This window comes from Lissotriton vulgaris, chromosome 6 (genome assembly GCF_964263255.1).
Source record: "Lissotriton vulgaris chromosome 6, aLisVul1.2, whole genome shotgun sequence".
Lineage (NCBI taxonomy): Eukaryota > Metazoa > Chordata > Amphibia > Caudata > Salamandridae > Lissotriton > Lissotriton vulgaris.
In genome coordinates, this window is record NC_141694.1 from 88811647 (window position 1) to 88829466 (window position 17820).

General features: G+C 46.6%; 1 protein-coding gene across 1 annotated transcript in view; it reads left to right on the forward strand.

Annotated features, from left to right (window-relative positions):
* The first annotated feature begins 1331 nt into the window (after positions 1-1331).
* LOC147706847 (exportin-5-like) overlaps positions 1332-17820 on the forward strand; it is a 2027127-nt gene continuing 2010638 nt past the window's right edge. Inside the window, exon 1 of the mRNA XM_086926003.1 lies at positions 1332-1554. Coding sequence (XP_086782129.1) covers positions 1450-1554 — 105 coding nt within the window. The 5' untranslated portion in view covers positions 1332-1449. The remainder of the gene's footprint in view (positions 1555-17820) is intronic.

Here is a 17820-nt window from a genome sequence, read left to right on the forward strand (position 1 = left end):
TGCTGTTTGATTATATATAGCTCCTAAACTGCCAATAGGCAGTTTCGAAGCCCTGATAGTACGGCAGTGAGAGAACTGGATGTAGCTCATAGTAATGATACACAAACGCTCAGCATGCATTGCACAGAGATACGAAGTGATGGGACTGCAGGTTTGCTGCTTTCACCCATCTACTAAAGCAGGGCTTTAAGTGGGATGAAAAAACTGGGGGATCTCTCAAAGGGGCGTGGCCAATGTAATTAAGGGCGTGGCTTAAAAGCACGTAAGCAAAAAATCTGTTCTTAGCATAGTATGCCGCCTGACTTGTATTTTGCTGTTTCTGTCATTGTATCCAGATATATGATCAACAAGTAATATCATACCTACAAGCAGCGTCGGATTGGTAACGGGGGCATTCGGGCAATGCCCGAGGGGCCGGGGGCCGAGTTCCACCTGAGGGCTGCTTTTGAGCAGCCTGGGGGCCGATTTGGGCGGTGTCTGTTGTTCGACTATCCCGCCAGCGGCCCAGTGGCTGTCTAAGTGGCCTTTCTGGAGGGAGATGGGCGCTCGTTACCTCCCGTATAGCAATAACAGGTAGAGGTGTCATCCCTTTTCTCTCGCTGGGCCTCCCATTAATGTAGGCATACTGAGCAGGGCAGGGGGCCTGAGCAGAAGTGGCCTCACTTGTTTTCAGGTGTTTCACTAGTATAATCTGATCCGTGCATATTTTTTTTTACCCCCTCCCCCATTTTTTATGTAAAATTACGCTGAAGCAGTGATTTGAGGGAAGGCCTTATGCAAATGTGGGCCAATTTTTTTTATGCGTGCCCGGGCCGATTTTTAATCCCAATCCAACCCTGCCTACAAGTGAGGACTATTGGCTTTGTTAATGGTTGTTAGTTGCATAGGATAAATAAGCAGCAACTGTGGCTTGTATATAATATTAAAAAAGCCTCCACTTTAAGCCCTGGTGACACCACAACAATGTCGCTGCTCCTAAGTTTAAACAAGCATTTGCAATGCAATAGGTCTCGCATTTACGCGAGTTTGAGCTATTGACATTGCAAATAACAATGCCTTTTATTTTTGTTTTTAAAACATAAATAAAGGACATTGTCGATTACAATGTCAACGGCTTAAACTTGCGTAAATGCGAGACCTATTGCATTGCAAATGCTTGTTTATAAGGAAATTCAACATTGCAGTGTACCCCATTCTCTGGTCCTCCGTGCTCTCCGGTTTCTTCGGACACTGCCTCTGTCCTCTTTCTGGCACAACCGCTCTCACAGCACAGCCGCCTAATTTACTGCTCATTCGCAGGAAAGAGACGCTATGACTTCCCGTACGTACGCATGCGCAGTAAACAAGGGGCTGTCTTTGCGTTTCAAGCCTCATTGTCAACCCTCCCACAACTGTGTGTTGTATTTTTGTGGAAGGTAGAGGAAGACCTGACCGGAGACAGCAGGCAAGATGTCGTCTAAGGAGATCACCTCTTCTGTAGAGTTCTTAAAGAATAAACTGATGTTGGTGAATTCCGTGGCGCAGAAGCAGAAGGGAAAAGCTGAGGCTCAGAATGTGAGTAGGGCGCAGCGAAGGCAACAGTTCAGATGAGCGAAAGGGCTCCGTTCGGAATAACGGCGGGGGAAACCCAGCGCGAGGGACGGTGCGCGCGCTGCTGACAGAACGGCTGCAGGCACCGGCACGAGGGGTGGATTCTCGGTAGCTGAGTGGCTGTTGCCGGGAGGCATGTGCGTGAGGGGAAGTGGGGATGCGGCCAGTTTTATCGCACCGGTGCGGTTTAAACCCTGGTCAAAAGTAAAACACAGCGTGTATGATGAATATAATTGATCGCACGGGATCTTTGTGAAATTATACTGAAAAGTTGCCAGATACGTAGGAGCAGGTTTACAATGGGAAGCAGATTAATTGTGAATTGATAGTGAAAAGCTGCCACATAACTAGGAGCTGGCTTCCAATCGGAACCATCCAGGTTAGCTGTGTATTGAGAGCTCTTGAGTTTGTCAGATGTGCTTGTAGTTACGACGGGATGCAGGTTCATTCTTCGTATAACCGCCTCACCACCGAATGAATCTCCTCGCTTCCCAACCGTCCAAACCCCCGCCAACCTTCCACCACGAGCGCAAGCTAATGTGGTGGGAAATAAGGGAAGGAGAACCTCAGTCAATCGGGGATTTATAGAGCGCACTCCCGCCTAAGAAAAGTTTTTTTTTAATTATGTATAGTTAATTAAAACCAGTACAATCGCTGCAATTAAAACAATTTCTTAAAATGTGATAAATGAAGGTAGTCTGTATAATCGTCCTTATCGAAGACCATGCGGTGAGAGACCGAGGGTAGTCGTCGAGCAGAGATTTTGCAGTCGTTGCTCTATCGTAGTCAGAAACTTGACGTATCTACAGTTTAGTTTTGTATTCCTGGGGTTCAAGCATGCAAGCACAGCCTGCCTTCGCGTGCTGGTCCCTATCTGCTTGAACTGGTCCCTTAGTAGCTGTTGGCGGACTTGTCGAAGCTCTTCGCAGAGACAAGTCATGTGGAGTATGTCTCCCGTTGCTAATTTGCCGAGCGGACAGACTTCATGGCCATTGCTCCTAAGCCATGGTGGTTGATACTCTCTGCTCGGCAGGATCCCTAATCTATATTTCAAAAACTTCAGTTTTGTGATTATTGGGTAGCCCTGGCTGAAATAAAGTTGTGGTGTCAGGGATTTATACGTATTTAGTGTCATCCACGCATGGTTTCTTTTTGCAAAAGCGGCCTTCTCCTCTATTTGGGAAAGAGTTTTTACGTTTTTCCAAACCGCTTTTTTAAAGGGGTTGTGCCCCAGTTGCATGTCCCAAAGTGCGGTTGCCTTGAGAGCCCCCAATGCTGCCTTCAAGTAGGAGCGTGCCTGAGATACATGCCTGCTTTGTATGTCTTGCAACAGCATCGTATTTAAGGTGTCATTGGAGGCAGAGCGGAGTTGGTGGCAGCAGATAATGAAGGCTCCTTGTCTTGCAAGGTTTTGTTTTTTTGGCCAAACTCCAACCTTATTTAGGCAGGCGAGGTGTAAGACTGAAGTGAAAACAGAGTTCTATTTGCTTTTACCTGGATGTTATCTAGGTTCCTGGAGTCTCTTCCTCGTAGTGCCTCGCTGCCATAGGAAATTGAGGGGAGCAATTTAGTCTGGATGACTTTTAAATATGGTGTCAGGGTCGGCCCGATAGTTGGTTTGCTAGATTTTTCAATGTGATGGCGATCGAGGCCCCTCTTCTTTTGGTTTCCTCCACCTGCCTGACGAATGAGCCGTCGGTGTCAAAGATAAGTCCCAAGTATTTATATTCGCGTGAAGACTCTATTTTTTGGCCGCCCAGAGTCCAGGGCTTCTGGTGTTTGTTCCTGGTATTGATCGACATCGTACGCGTTTTGCTTGGATTAATTTTTAAGTTATTTTCTGTTGCGTAACTGTGCATTTCGATCAGCAAATTCTGGAGGCCAATATGTGTGTGGCTAAGAAGTACCACGTCATCCGCGTATAATAGATTACTTAGGGTTTTTCCTCCCAACCTCGGAGAGTGGGAGTTGCATGTGTCGAGTCAGCCTGATAAATCTGCCATAATCAGGTTAAACAAAGTCGGGGCCAACACACACCCTTGTTTTAGCCCTTTGGTCGTGCAGATTTTGGAAGACAGATGGGTCCCGCTTCCCAGCTTCACCTGCACCCAGGTGTCATGGTGAAGTAACTTCAGCATATTAAGAAGCGATTGAGGTATGCCCCATTGTGCAAGTTTCTGCCACAACAAGCCTCTCTCGATGTTATCAAAGGCTGCGCTGAAGTCGATGTAGCACAAGTGCAGCAGCAGTTTTTTTTGTTTTAGCTCCGTCAATAATCAGCGAGATTGCCAGGATGTTGGTGGTGGTTCCGTTTTTTTTCCGGAAACCCGTCTGGTTCCGTGGTATAATCTGCTTTGTGTCTCCTCTAAGATTATTCCAGCAAAGTATTTGGCCTCTTTGTCGCGAAGGGCTATTAAACGGTAGTTATCGGGGACCGTTTTGTCTTCCTCCTTATGTATGGGGACAATCGTCTACCCTCTCCAAGAATCTAGGATTCTATTTAGAAGTCTGACTTCTGTGAATAAAGGTTGTAGTATGGTGTCCCATTCTGTGTCTTTCACCTTGAACAGGGCTGGCTGAATACCATTAGGACCTGGAGCGCCTTCTTTCCTGCCCTTGCGAATCTGTTTTTTTATTAGGGCTATTTGCTCGGCCGCTGATGGTGCCGGAGTAACACTGGGTTGGGATTGGACTCCCAAGATTGTCGGCGTTGACATGGTCGTTGCGAGTGCTTGCTCTGCGTTGGTGCTTCTTTGTGCCCCTGTCTGTCCCTAGGGATCGTTGAAGTGACTGCCGAGGTAGTTAGTCCACTGATCTTCTCCAATGTGCGAACCGAGGTCCTTGTGGTCTGGGTGTAGGATCTTATTTACTGTTTGCCAAAAAAACGGGCACTATTGTTGCTTTTGGAGTCGTATGAGAGTTTTGCCCAACCTTCGTTTTCTGCGGCTTTTTTTATTTCCCATTTTGTGTGTTTGAGCTCAGCCCTTAGTTTTTTCAATGTGGCTCGGAGTTGTTCATTTTGGGGCACTGCTCTTAGCCTCCGTAAGGATAGATTTACAGCTCTTTTTTTTTTTTTTAGCGTAGTTGTATTCTTTGTCCCTTCTTTATGCTGGATCTACTGTGCTCTGTGTTGTGGTTGCCTTTGGGAGCAGTCTTTCTTGCCAGTTTGTTTACCAGTAAGTCTGTGTATTGCTCCCAGTGGGAAGTGAGCCCAGCTGCATCTGATGTGTGTGTATTATATATTTGGAGGGCACTTTCAGCCAAGGTGGTTGTTGGTTGGCGAGCATTTGATTTTCCTTAGATTGATTGTATAAATCTCCCCCAGTGTGTTGTCTGGCCTGTTTGCCATTTGCGTCTTTGCTGTCAGCTGGCTTTCCTGAGGACGGTGGTCACTTTCCCCCTGATCCCCCATTCTGAATTCCCGGATGTATGGAGTAGTGCCACACTGGCGAAAGTGTAGTCCAAGATGGAGCTGGCTCTGTGAGAGTAGAAAGAAGCAACTGGTGGGGAGTCAGTCGGAAATCTGCTCTTTAGTGCCCGAAGATTTTGATGTTCTAAGTCTTGGAGAAGAGCGTTATTTTGGCGCTTTCTCCGGTTTGGAGGATAGCTTTGTGCTGGTATACTGTAGATTTTATTAAGAGCCAGAACCTCGTCTTCTAGTGGCGAGCCAAGTAGGTTTTGATTGAAGTCCCCCGACAAAAAGAGGAGTGGGTTCTCCAATTGGGTGACGTGCTCCTCCAGTTGGTTCAAGATGTTAGCGCCGGGACACCTCCTCGAGAGGTAGCTGTTCGCGCTGTATAAAATCCAGTATTATTATTATTATTATTATGTTCCTCGAGTCTTTGGCTCGGTTTTTGGGTTGAACATATAAGTTGACAAAGCAGACTTCTTCCTCTTTAGTGCCCAACTGTAGCTTAATCTTTACGGATAGGGTTGAGGATGTTGATGGAGCCAGTTGGACCGCCTTCCTGCAGCATTACAATATCGAATTTCGAGATGTACTTTATGAAGTCCGGGTCATCCATTTTGGAGGTTAGGCCATTTATGTTCCAAGAACAGATGCCAAAAACTGGCACCCTTCCACAGATGTCTTCTCCCATTTGGTGAAGACGTCATACCTCTTCGGGGCATGTGAAAATCGTTAGGGGCAATGTTCCTCTTACTAATGCCTGGTTTGAATGAGATGCCTTCTTTGTGCTTACTTCTGCCCATTCCCCCGGACTGTTTCCCTTGGAGATGGCAGTGGTGAGTGTACGAGGCTGATGATTCCTTGGGGCTGAGTTGCGCCTCCCTGTTGTGAATACTGACTCCAAGCCAGTTGTCATTGTCAGCCTATCCAGTGGTTGCTGCCAAGTGCTGTTGTCCCTTTTTGTCGGTGATCTTCCAAACGCACCCCTTAGTGCGCTACAGGGGTTAGCCTGTTGCAGCACTGATACAGAACTGTTTCTTTTGCAGAGTGGCGAGGAATAGGCTGGTCTTTGTAGAGGAACAAGCTTGATACCCCAGTTCTTGAATTGGGCTGCTTCTGATGCAATTAGGTCAACAACGTCGCTAGAGGACCAAGTCGTCCTAGTGGCCTCCTGGCTGCTTGAGTTCGGAGCGGGCAAGAATTCAACCGAAAGTAGGTCTTTGGAATTTATGCCCCCCAAGGTGGGGACGCATTTCGTCGGTTTGAGAATGTTGCCTCTGTTCAGCACGTCCTGCTGCCCTTTCGATGTATATTCCGGGTGGAAGACAAGGATCTCAGTTAGATGTGTTTTGCTACCGTCTGCCTTCCATTTTGCGTTTGCAGCATGGGCGTGAGCTGCTACGCCAAGAACGGACGGAGCACTCCCGCCTAAGTGTCTGAGGCGCTGGGGGGGGGATGGGTATTTGGGTTGCTCCGAGGTCAACTGAAGAGCCAGGTCTTGAGGTCCTTCCTGAAGGCTTGCAGTGTGGGGCTTCGTCTGATGCTGAGGGGGAGTTCGTTCCAGGTCTTGGCCGCAATGTAGGAGAAGAATCTGCCCCCCCCCGTTCTGCCTTTCCGAATGTGGCTGCCTTCCGTTCTGCCCCCTGTTATTCCTTTGGGAGACTTCGGCAAGGACTAGGTCGGCAGAGCAAAGGTTTCTCTTGGGGATGTGGAAGGAGATTCTTTCGTTGAGGTATTCGGGTCTGGTGTTGTGGACAGGGCCGTTTCTACCATTAGGCAAGACTAGGCGGCCGGGCCGCAAAAGGGGGAGGGCGGCAAAAACCATGCATGTGTGAACATTTGTTAAATAAATATACCCCTTTTATTCGTAGAATAAAGTTTCACCTTGAACAGAGGTCAGGGAGAGATCAGATAAGTAAAAAATGTAAAATGGTAATACTTTTTTCATCAAAGCTGTGTATAAATATGTGAGAAAGAAAAGTTAAACACTTGACAATTTTCTGAAAATAAGGCAAAAACACACAAGCATTGTATATGAAAAAGAAACTGAAACAAAGATAATTGGGTCTGTATCGCCTCAACTACGAGGCTCTCCCTATGACTAGAGTTGGCACTTGCTACTCTCGGGACGCTGCTGGGTGTTACAGCGCCAAGCCAGCGGCGCTAATGCAAAGTGTCCGTAATCCCACTGCGGGCACTGTAATCAATTGGTGTCTCTTGAACGCTATATTTTGGGATGGTAAGGTGGGGCTAGGGCCTTCGTTTGACAGCATTATTAAGCAAGCAGCTTTCAGGTGATCACCTATATTTGCAGTGCATTGATACACTCCGGTTGTACCACAGGTTGTACCACTAATGAAGTTCAATTAAATACAAAATAGTTATAAGAAACGTAATGCGGTGTTGCATAACCCCGTAACATAATTCAAAACCTCTGCAAGTGTTTTAGCAGAAGTTTACATATTTCATATGTATAAATGCGGATAAATGTTGAACAAAAATACTTTTGGATAAAATTAGAAAAAGCATAAATATTTAATGGAGACAGTCAGAAATATAAAAAATACATCCATAAAACTGAGAACCTTATACAGTATCTGGTCTCCAACTAAAACTAAACAGATCCCATGAATCACACCTTTAATCTTTAACCATAGTACATCACAGATTCAAGGGCGATTTGGAGGCCAAGCACCACATCTAAAAACTAAAACTTATGGCTGACAATGAGGGGTGCATGGTGTGCTGCATACTAATCCTGGCGTGCGCTTCTCGGTGCCTCTCGCGCTGCGCTATCTCAGCATATGTGGACATCTGACGCCTCCGGCTCTCAAGTGAAAGAAAAGTGTATTTCAAAATACTTGATACATAAGTGACTGCACTGCTTGGAAATAATGATGGTGCAAAGCAACGGACTACACTGATGGGCCTCCGGTCGGCAACTAGACGTGCAGCCGACAAGGGATGCAACCAATCAGTGGCAAGATGTGGAAGTAGCTACTGTTCTTTGCTGCCTGCATTCTTGGTTCAACGTGAAGTGAAAGGGTGAAGCAGTCTGTGATTGTGGGTCTGTGTATCTGCCTGTGTTGGGTGTGATTGGAGGTGGTAGAGGCCAGTAGCTCTACTGTTCTCCCAACTCAAGCCCATGATAGCATAACTGAGTTAATACTCTCAGAACAGGGCAATAACACTTACATAGCCACAGCAATTGATACAGATGACTTACTTTAATACGGATTTGGCAGTCCAAACTAGATAGAGAGGCACCAAAGCAGGCCTATATTTCCCAACACCTGGATGACAGGGGTCGAGAGTGATGGTAGTAAAAATGAGGGGGCAGCATTTTTCAATTCTCGCCTAGGGCGCAAAACACCTAGAAACTGCTCTGGTTGTGAAGGGCTTTGTAGGCGTGTGTGCAGTGGCTTACGAAGGGGGGTGGGTGGGTGCGGGCCACCCCCGGTGTAATCACTGAAGGGGGGTGACAAAATTGTAAAATATGTGTTTTAAACACACATTTTTGCTATTTTGTCAAGGTCCACACTGGGTACCACCTGACCTTGCTCCGCCACTGCGTGTGTGAGCAGTTTGAATGTTACTCTCTTTTTAACTGGGAGCCAATGGATGCCGCGGAGGTGCTGGGTGATGCAGTCGAATCGTGGGATGATGCTGAGGACCAGTCTGGCTGCAGCATTCTGAACGGTCTGGAGTTTGGGAAGGAGTGTTTTGTTGATTCCGGAGTAGAGAGTGTTTTGTAGTCCAGACTGCTGGTGATGAGTGCGTAGGTGATGGTGTTCCTAGAGTCACGGAAGGGGGACTCCATTTGAAGGTCTTGCGGAGCATGTGAAGGGTGTTGAGGCATGAGGAGGACATGGCGTTGATTTGGCAGTTCACGGTGAGTGAGGAGTCGAGTATGATGCCAAGGCTTGTTAAGAGGCAACGGCGGACTCCAAGTGCCGCACTTCCTCTGTGTGTTCCCCCAGGTAGTATTTCAAATATCAGATGGTAGTTCGTGTGCAAAATCAGCTCCTGCACCCGCCGTTGTGGGATGCCACCTGCCAAGCAGGAAAATAGAACTGGGGAAAGTGGAGCTGTGCTCTCCCAGGAAGGTGTTTAGTCAATAAAGAAGCTCAATCAGTGTCTTCGTTGTATCAATCTTTATTTTTGATAATCCATGTGGTTATTAAAATACATCAGCCAACCCGTTTCGTTCAAGGAATGAACTTCGTCAGGGCGATTCGGATGTAAGAAGGATGGTGTGCTGAGGCCGTGACTGCAGTAGGCCCGGCCTGAGCCGCTCCTGGTTTATAGAAAAGGAATCAGCGGCACTCAGAGTAAGTGCTGGCGAGGGTGAAGCGGTCACCTTGATGCCGGTGAAGAGAGACCTAGAATCTCCGTCTGTGTGTCTGCTATCTGTGCAGAGTGCTCTGGCCTGTTATTGGGCCATAGGAAAATTCAGATGCTATGTATGCTGATGGAGAATTGTTCCCCAGACTGATCACATCCACTGATGTGCATTCTGAATAGTGAAAGGGTTAGGTATACAACACCACATTTTGCCCTGTCTTACAGCTAAACTAATTCAATATGATTTTGAGGTTGTGCTCATACCAGGGAGAGCTAAAGTCACAACAGATTTACTGTCCATGTTGCTGTTATGACAGACATGATGCAGATCCTGATTGTGACAAAGAGGAATGTTTGGTTGTGGCTGTGCATGTTGTTGAGCTTAAAGTGTATTCCGAATTGGAGTCAAAGAGTGCGGGTGAGGAAGATGTAATCTTGGGTCAGGTGAAAGGTTGTATTGTGAATGGGTGGCCCAAAGAAAGAAGCGTGCATTCGGAGTTGCAGCTATTTTGCAAGGTTGGCCAAGAGTTATCCATTGAGGATGGACTCTTGGTAAGGGCAGACAAAGGTGTTCTGCCCAGTTCAATTTGTCCCCTGTTGATTCATTGTGCTCAAGATAAACATTTGGGAGCTACCTTGAGGAAAAGGATGATCAGACTTCGCTATTGGTAACCCTCCATTGATAAGGAAATTGACTCTGTTGTGAAGGGGTGTATTGTGAGTAGCAGTGCAGAGAAAGGGCTCAATGTGATCACGCCATCTCGTAAACTCATTCAGTTTCCTAAGAAAATGGGGACTGATATGGTTGCGCCTTTCAACTAATTACCCCCTCATCTAGGTTATGCATTTGTCTTGGTGGATTATCACAACAAGTAGTCTGCCGTAATATTTTTCTTCCACACCTACTGCAACTAATGCTGTGGTTTTTCTGAGGCACATTTTTGAAAAGGATGGTTTCCTGGAACATGTTTCAGATAACAGAGTTCAGTTTGTTGATAAGGAGATGGAAATGGTTTTGTATGAATCTGGTGTCAAACATATTAGGAGATCACTTTATCACCAATGAACTAATGGGTTGGTGGAAAGGATAAACAGAGTGGTTATTGACTGCATGAAGTGGGCCAAGAAAAATGGGTGTGGTGTGGAAGAAGCTATCAGGTCAGTGTTATGGTTCTTCCGTTCCACTCCACACTCAGTATCAAAGTAGCTACTTTTCTTATTCTTCTTAAGTGGGCAGCAACCCACCACTGTCCTTTACCCAGCATGGTTGTCCAGATTACTTTGGGATAAGGACGAGAAGAGTGTTGATAAAGGAATTTTATTCAGTATGGTTGAAGACCTACAAAAGTGGGAAAAACACAACCATGCTTTAAGAACCAATGCCAAACATCAGTGGTTGTGTGTCGGAGATATGGTTCAGGTGAAAAAAACCGTGTTTGTAAGGTAAAGGGATGCAAGGTACTTGTGGTTGTCGATAAAGTATATGGCAATGTGGTGACAGTTAAAGGTGGTAATTGGTGGAATGCCAGGAAAATAGTCAAAGCACATGGAATGGTGCTGGAACAGATATCCAAGCAAAATGGTGATGGCCTGGTACTGTTGGACAAGGTTTTTTCACCAGAACTCCTACTGGATCAACCGCCTGGTCAGAAGGTGGATGCTCTGTATCTATCTCTACGCAGGTCTTCTCGGGAGAAGTTTGTACCATGGAAACTGAAAATACCCTGTGTATTGTGATGTTGGATTTGGCCATTACTGTGATGATATGATCTTGTATTAATATTGCGCTCTTACATATGTATTTTGTAGGGTTTCTTCACCTCTTTCATTTTATTTTGATAGGAGTTTAAGGTCTGACTTTCTTTTAAAAAAAAAAGAGCTATTATGTAATAATGCATAGCATGCAATAGAATGTTTATGCCACCTGTTTCTGTTCCTGGAGCCCCTGTGGAAAGGTGTTCCACTGGTTGTCATTTGGAGTAATTCCTCTGTGGGCGACAGCAGTGGCATCTCTAGTGGACTTATGTGTATATAAAACCATCTGGAACTTACCCATGTTTTCGGTTTCACTAAGAACGCCTTGAATCAACATCCTCTAAAGCCACCGAGGAGTAAGGAGGGCCAAATCCTGGCCATCTTTTTACAACATATAAAGTAGCGTGTCGTGTGAACATAGCATGGGTGCATTATTCACCCTCCCACAAGCTTTGTCCCTTTCGATCTTTATTCGAGGGCAGGTTACAACCGCAGAGCTCAGTATGTATTGGAAATCCGGATATGCTAAATACTCTCACTTGACCTCATTATGTGATTAATAGGGTACACAGCAGTATAGGCACCAAACCCACCTCTGTAGATAGTGAGCCAACAGCTGCTTATCTTCATATATCAGTGAAATTCTGGAGCTGTGTGCCAAAGTTCATTTTCCATCACTCTTCGAAACTCCGTGGTACCTCCAAGAAGGGGGAGGGGATAGTTTCTTCATTTTCTGTCAAGTATGTGTAATCTACTGTTGCAATAGTAGATTGTCTTGTTTGAGGCTTTCTAGCCTGGCATACAAATATCCTCCGGGTATATGCACCATACTCTCATTAGTCAGTGTAGTATGCCGAGGTATGGGCCTAGTTGTAGTATTCTTATATCTCTCTTGCATTATATCTTATCAACACCTACTATGCACCTGTGTTCTGCAGATTCATCTAGATGCAGGTAAAGTTTTACTGTTGACTGGCCCTTGGCATCCCTCCCAAGAGTTACCCAGCATTTTCAATCATTTGAACAGCATTTCTAAAGCGCAGCACTGTCGCCCGTACTGTTAACTGGGCGCTGTATCTCAGTCGAAGAGCCAGGTCTAGAGTCTCTTTCGGAAATCTGCTAGCGAGAGGGCTGACCAACCTGGAAGGGAAGGTCATTCCAGTTCTTGGCAGTAATGTAGGAGGAGGAGTGGCCACCGCCATGGATGCAGGGTTTGTGTGGGAGGGCAAGTGAAGAGGAGCGCAGGTGTTTAGCGGGTTGGTGGAACTTCTGTTGTTGGCTGAGGTAAGCGGATCATAGGACATGGAGGGCTTTGTAGGCATGCATGAGGATCTTGAACTGGCATCTCTTGTGGATGGGGAGCCAGTGGCGGTCTCTCAGTTGGGGAGCGATGTGTGTTTGTTTGGAGAGGTCCAGGATGAGTCTGGCTGCTGCGTTCTGTATGGTCTGAAGTCTTCTGAGGAGCTGGGTGGATATGCCGGTGTAGAGGGCGTTATAGTAGTAGAGGTGACTGGTGACGAGGGCCTGAGTGACGGTCTTTCTGGTGTTGTTTGGGATCTATCTGAAGATTCTGCAGAGCAAGTGAAGTGTGTGGAAGCAGGAGGAGGCGACTCCGACGACTTGTCGTTTCATTGTCAGTTGTCTGTCAAGGATGATGCAGAGGTTGCAAGGTCGGTCGGTATGGCCACCAGCTGTGGCCTCATACGGAGGTGTTCTTCCTGATGATCAGTACTTCAATTTTGTCGGAGTTGAGCTGGAGGCAGTGTTTCTCTTCCACGTGGCTACGGTGCTCATTGCGTCTCAGAAGTTGGTTTTGGCGTTGGAGGGGTCCTCGTGAGAGAGAGGATCAGTTGAGTGTCGTCTGCGTAGGAGATTATGTTGAGTCTATGGGATCTGACAACCTCTTGGATGTGGGGGGCGGGGTTCATGTAGATGTTGAACAGGGTGAGGCTAAAGGATGATCCATGTGGTACGCTGCATATGATGTCTTTGACTGCACCGGTGAAGGGAGGAAATCGGATGCTCTTTGTGCATCCTGTAAGGAAAGGGGCGATCCACTTGAGGGGGTCTTGATGTATGCTTATGTTGTAGAGTCTGTTGATGAGGGTGATGTGGGAGAGTGTGTCAAATGCCGCGGACAGTAAAAAAAACATACCACTGCCTGAATTATTTAGTAGATCCGCAATATGTCGGAGATAAAGAAACACAGGAAACTGTTAAGCCAGTCCCCTGGGAGCAGAGAAACCGAGGAACTGCAAGGAGACAAGCAGTCCTATGCACAACAGGAAAGAAACCTGGCTGAAGGTTTTGGGCTCTGGCTTGGGCTTGGAGGGGAACAACACCGGCAAGTTCTACACTTGTTCACTCAAACTATTCAGTGACAAAGGCTCAAATTCCAGCTCAGTGGCCAAGTAGTGGGGATTAGGCTGGTGAGGATAAGGTGAGGATGGGGGTGGGGGAGGGCTGGAAAACAGGCTGGAACAAGCAGGAGCAGGGCACTCTGGCACGCCGCACCCAACCTGTTGGGCCGCTTCCGCGGACTCACCGGGCTCACAATCTGCGGCCGCTAGCTAATGGCGGCTGTGCTCACTGCACTCTCTGCACTGCCCACAACCATTTTCCTCCACCTGCTGCCTTCAGATGTTTTCCTGATGCTACGGCGTTACCTACGGCCTTCAAAAGGGGTATATTAGGCCGAGTGTATTTCCGCAGGAGTCGCCAGTTTCCAGCGGGTTACAGTGGCATCTCCGCTCGGTCCTATTCTTGCTGCTTGTCACGTGACACAACACACTAATCCTCCTGACACCTAGTGCCCACTGTCAACACCGGAAACCAGCAAGCCGCTAACAGACATATACACGCCACTTCCTACCATTAAGCACTCTGACTTCCTCATTCGTGCTGCTCACTGAGTTCACTTTGTGAACATCCTGTATAATTCTGTTCACACTACCCTTTTTTGGTTTGTGCCCCACAGGACTCCTCAATTGAACACAATTTAATTTGTATTTTTCTATTGGTCCAGTTAAATCTTTTGTGTTTGAGACACTGTACTTTGCAGACGATACTCCAATTAGTCTTCATTTCTCAAAACTTCCAACAGACCCAGGTGAAGCTTCACGCTTGTGTGTCAACCTTCACCTCTCGGATGCTTTGTAACAATTTTTGGCTGAATGGAGGGTCAAGACTGAGGTAGTCCTGTTTGGATAATCTTCCTTGGTCTTGTCCTCACCAACTTGATTGCCTGGGGACCTTGGTGGCACTTCTTTTACAGTAGATTGAGTAAAGAACCGTATAATCGCCATCAACCGTAATCTACCTATGACTTCCTAAGTTATCAGCATTGCTGCCAGTTGCTTTCACATTTGATTACTACTACATAAAAGGTTTGCATGGCTTCCACCTCAGGCTAAAAACATTATCCATAGTATGATTACTTCACGTCTGGATTACTACAATGCCCTTTATCTGGCATTCCAGAGTACCTTCTCTATCCACTTCAAAAGTGTTTAAAATTTGGCAGGGTCTAGTCCTTAACTTATCCACCTGCCTCATATTGAAGGCCGTTTTAAGAATTCGCATTGGCTGCTACTCCCTAAACAATTTCTATTTAAAACTCATTGAGCTCTGCATAATTCTAGCCCTTTTATTTGAGGTGCATGCTACTTTATATTCCTTCCCTTTCTCTGCATTCTTCGGAGCTCTGTGAAGTGGTGGTCTCTTGCATTCTAAATAAATAAATAATTGTAAAGCGTGACTTATCACCCTGAACTCAGTGGTTGCTCCTTCTTGTACCTTGGACCAAAGAACTGGAATGCTCTACCTTTGCATCTTCGCTCATAGCCCAACTGACAAAACCTCTGGAGAGACCTCAAAACCTAGTTGCACTTGCCCGGACAGCCGATGTGCACGCTCACTGTGTCTCTTCTATGGCGATCTCCGCTTTCACTTTTGCGCAATACCACCACGCTTTCACTTTCGCGCGCTCAAACAAAGCCCCCGCTGCACTCGTGACATAGAGTGCTGCCTCTGTAACCAAGGATGCTTTCAGGCTTGCTAACAGAGCATTTATTTGGTCGCATTTGTCGGAGGGAATCACTTAAATCCTCAGAGTCGAGGAGTTCATGAATAGAAGCAGCAACGTGAAACTGTGCCATGGGGCGTTTCTGGTTACAGGCAGCAGAGGGAAGCCAAAGGTGTGGGGATGGGCAGCCAGAGAGCTGGATGGGCCAGCTGATCAAGATGTGGGGGGAGGGTCACACTCAGAAAAGAGGGGGAGGCGGGTGACTGGGGTTGCGAATGGAGCCGCGCGGGGGTGGGCGAGGGTCACAGTCAGAAAAGAGGGGGAGGCGGGTGACTGGGGTTGCGAATGGAGCCGCGCGGGGGTGGGCGAGGGGGGCGCACACGTGTGCGAAGCCAAGCAATCCCGGGTGGGAGTGGGAATCCAGCCTTGGGGGTTGGACCTTGGCAGGCCTGCGGGAAGGGGGGGGGAGCGGGGCTGCTACTGTCCTTGTGAACAGACTGCTGCTGCTGGGGGCTGATGTCATTGGCTCCAGAGGAGTGCTGCCTGCGAGGGATTCCCTTTTCTCTCTTGCTGGACTTCATGCTGCTGGCTGGGACTGGATGCTGCACTCTTCCCTGGTGGGGAGCTCGCCCATGGTTACTCCACGAGGACGCAGCCCGTCTCCCTGGAAAACGCTGAAGCATTTTTGGCTTCTTTTGCGGAATGGTGCAGCGCATTGTATTGCTCAAAAGTCTGCCCCGCTGCGGTTGTCCAGTGGTGCTGGGGAGTTAGCAATGAGACACGGAGAACAGAGAAAGCAGACGCTTCTAGGAATCGTGTCAAACTCGCGAGGAGGGTCTACAGACTTCGAAATGTTATTCATACGTGAATATGCTTTGGATGGAATGAGCATCTTGGGAGGGTTACAGTTGAGATGTGTATTTTTGTTTTGACAGTAGGCCGAATTGACAATCACTTTGGACTGATGCAGATACTGTTGCTAATACGCGCAGTATTACGTGAGATCCATTCTTCGCACACATAGGATTAGGTTAGAAGGCTTAGTTATGGCTCTGGCTGCCCAGATCTGGACTCTGTACCGCGTGCACTTCCAAGCGCTGTTCTTTCTGCCAGGTGGCAGCAGAATAACTTTGCAGATGACATTTTTGTTGTTGCAGCAGAGACGTCTCAGATGTATGGGGTGACTTCTGTATGGGGATATTATTGAGTGTCGATTCCGGTTAAGACGAGATGGGTGGAAAGAGGATGTGAAGGTGAAGCCAGTGGTACTATTTATTCGGTTCAGAACCCTTTGTACTTTATTTGCATAGTCACCACGCACGTGTTTTCACCGCATCGTTAGTTCGGTATTGGTACATGCAGCCCCTTACGTAGATAGTCCGATGCCAGGGAAATGCTGCTCCAAATTAATTTGAGATTGAAAATTGTGCGCATAATAAATGTTTCGAATTGCTGACCTGTATTATTTACTAGTTGACTATAAAATATGACAAACGGGGTCACAATCTCCCCTTTAATCGCCCGAGCGATGCATTTGTCATCTGAAGAGTTGTGTGCGAGGAAAAACGTCCAACGCGTATGACCCGGGCTCAAGACAAGTAAGTTTCACAACTCATTGCAAAAGTGAAACCATTTTATACATCGCCCGTAAAACTCGGAAGGCGTTAAAACAATTTAACATGTGGGCTTCCAAATCGGAAAGACTTCTGCTGTTGTAGCTGAGAGCGCAGCAATGGAACTCTCCACCTTTCGAAGTCTCTCGTCGGTTTTCCGAGATAAAAATTCAGCTGCACCGTAAAATTTTAATTGAAATGCGCCTGCGTCACTAATAATTTGGAGGGCCTCGGGATGAGTGTAACGCAGGAGCAACATGCTAAATGACTCCTGAACAGTGACCGGAGAGCTGCGGTTACTCTCCAAAAGAGGAGCACGCATACAGTTGCAAATAGCGATTTTCTTTTTTTTTTTTTATTTAACACAGCTCAGATCTCTGTGGGGTAGTTCTCCAGTTTAGTAGTTGATTCCGAGTTCTACCAGTTAATCATGAATCACAGATAAAATATTTGTTGACACAACTTTTTGATTTAACATCTACTCACAAACAATGTAAATAATTGTATGCGTTATTCAAACAAGCATTAAAAATGCAATAGGTCTCGCCTTTTATTAAGTTAGCCATTTGCTTGGCTATACAATACCATTAGTAAAGCAAATGGCTTTAACTTAATTGAAGGTGAGAAGTTTTGCATTTTCAATGCTTGTTTGAATTAGTCACACGCTACAAATAGCCAAATAAATAGCTTATCATGTTTCTTACTGAATGTTTTTATAAAGTTGTTAACTGTTTTTTTTCAAAGGAGCTAAAGGCTCTCTTCGCATAGGACAGTGCTTGATCCGCAGCTTTTAATGGGTTGATTCTACAATCTCTTTTTTAAATTTTCATATATGGTGTCCTGGGCAACCTTTTATTGACATAAAAGCTTATTGTTATCCTCCAAGTCCTCGGGATCAGCGGGATGATGAAATTAAAGCCACCTCCTGATCTAACCGGACCCAGAAAGGTATGATAGCCTGGGTCGAGGAAGGATCAAGTGAGGGCAGAGGGGAAGGAAACAGGAAGGAAAGGAAGGGGACAGCAGGGAGGGAGATCTGGAATGACAAAAGAACAATAATGATCGTACCTCTCTTTAAGGTAAAG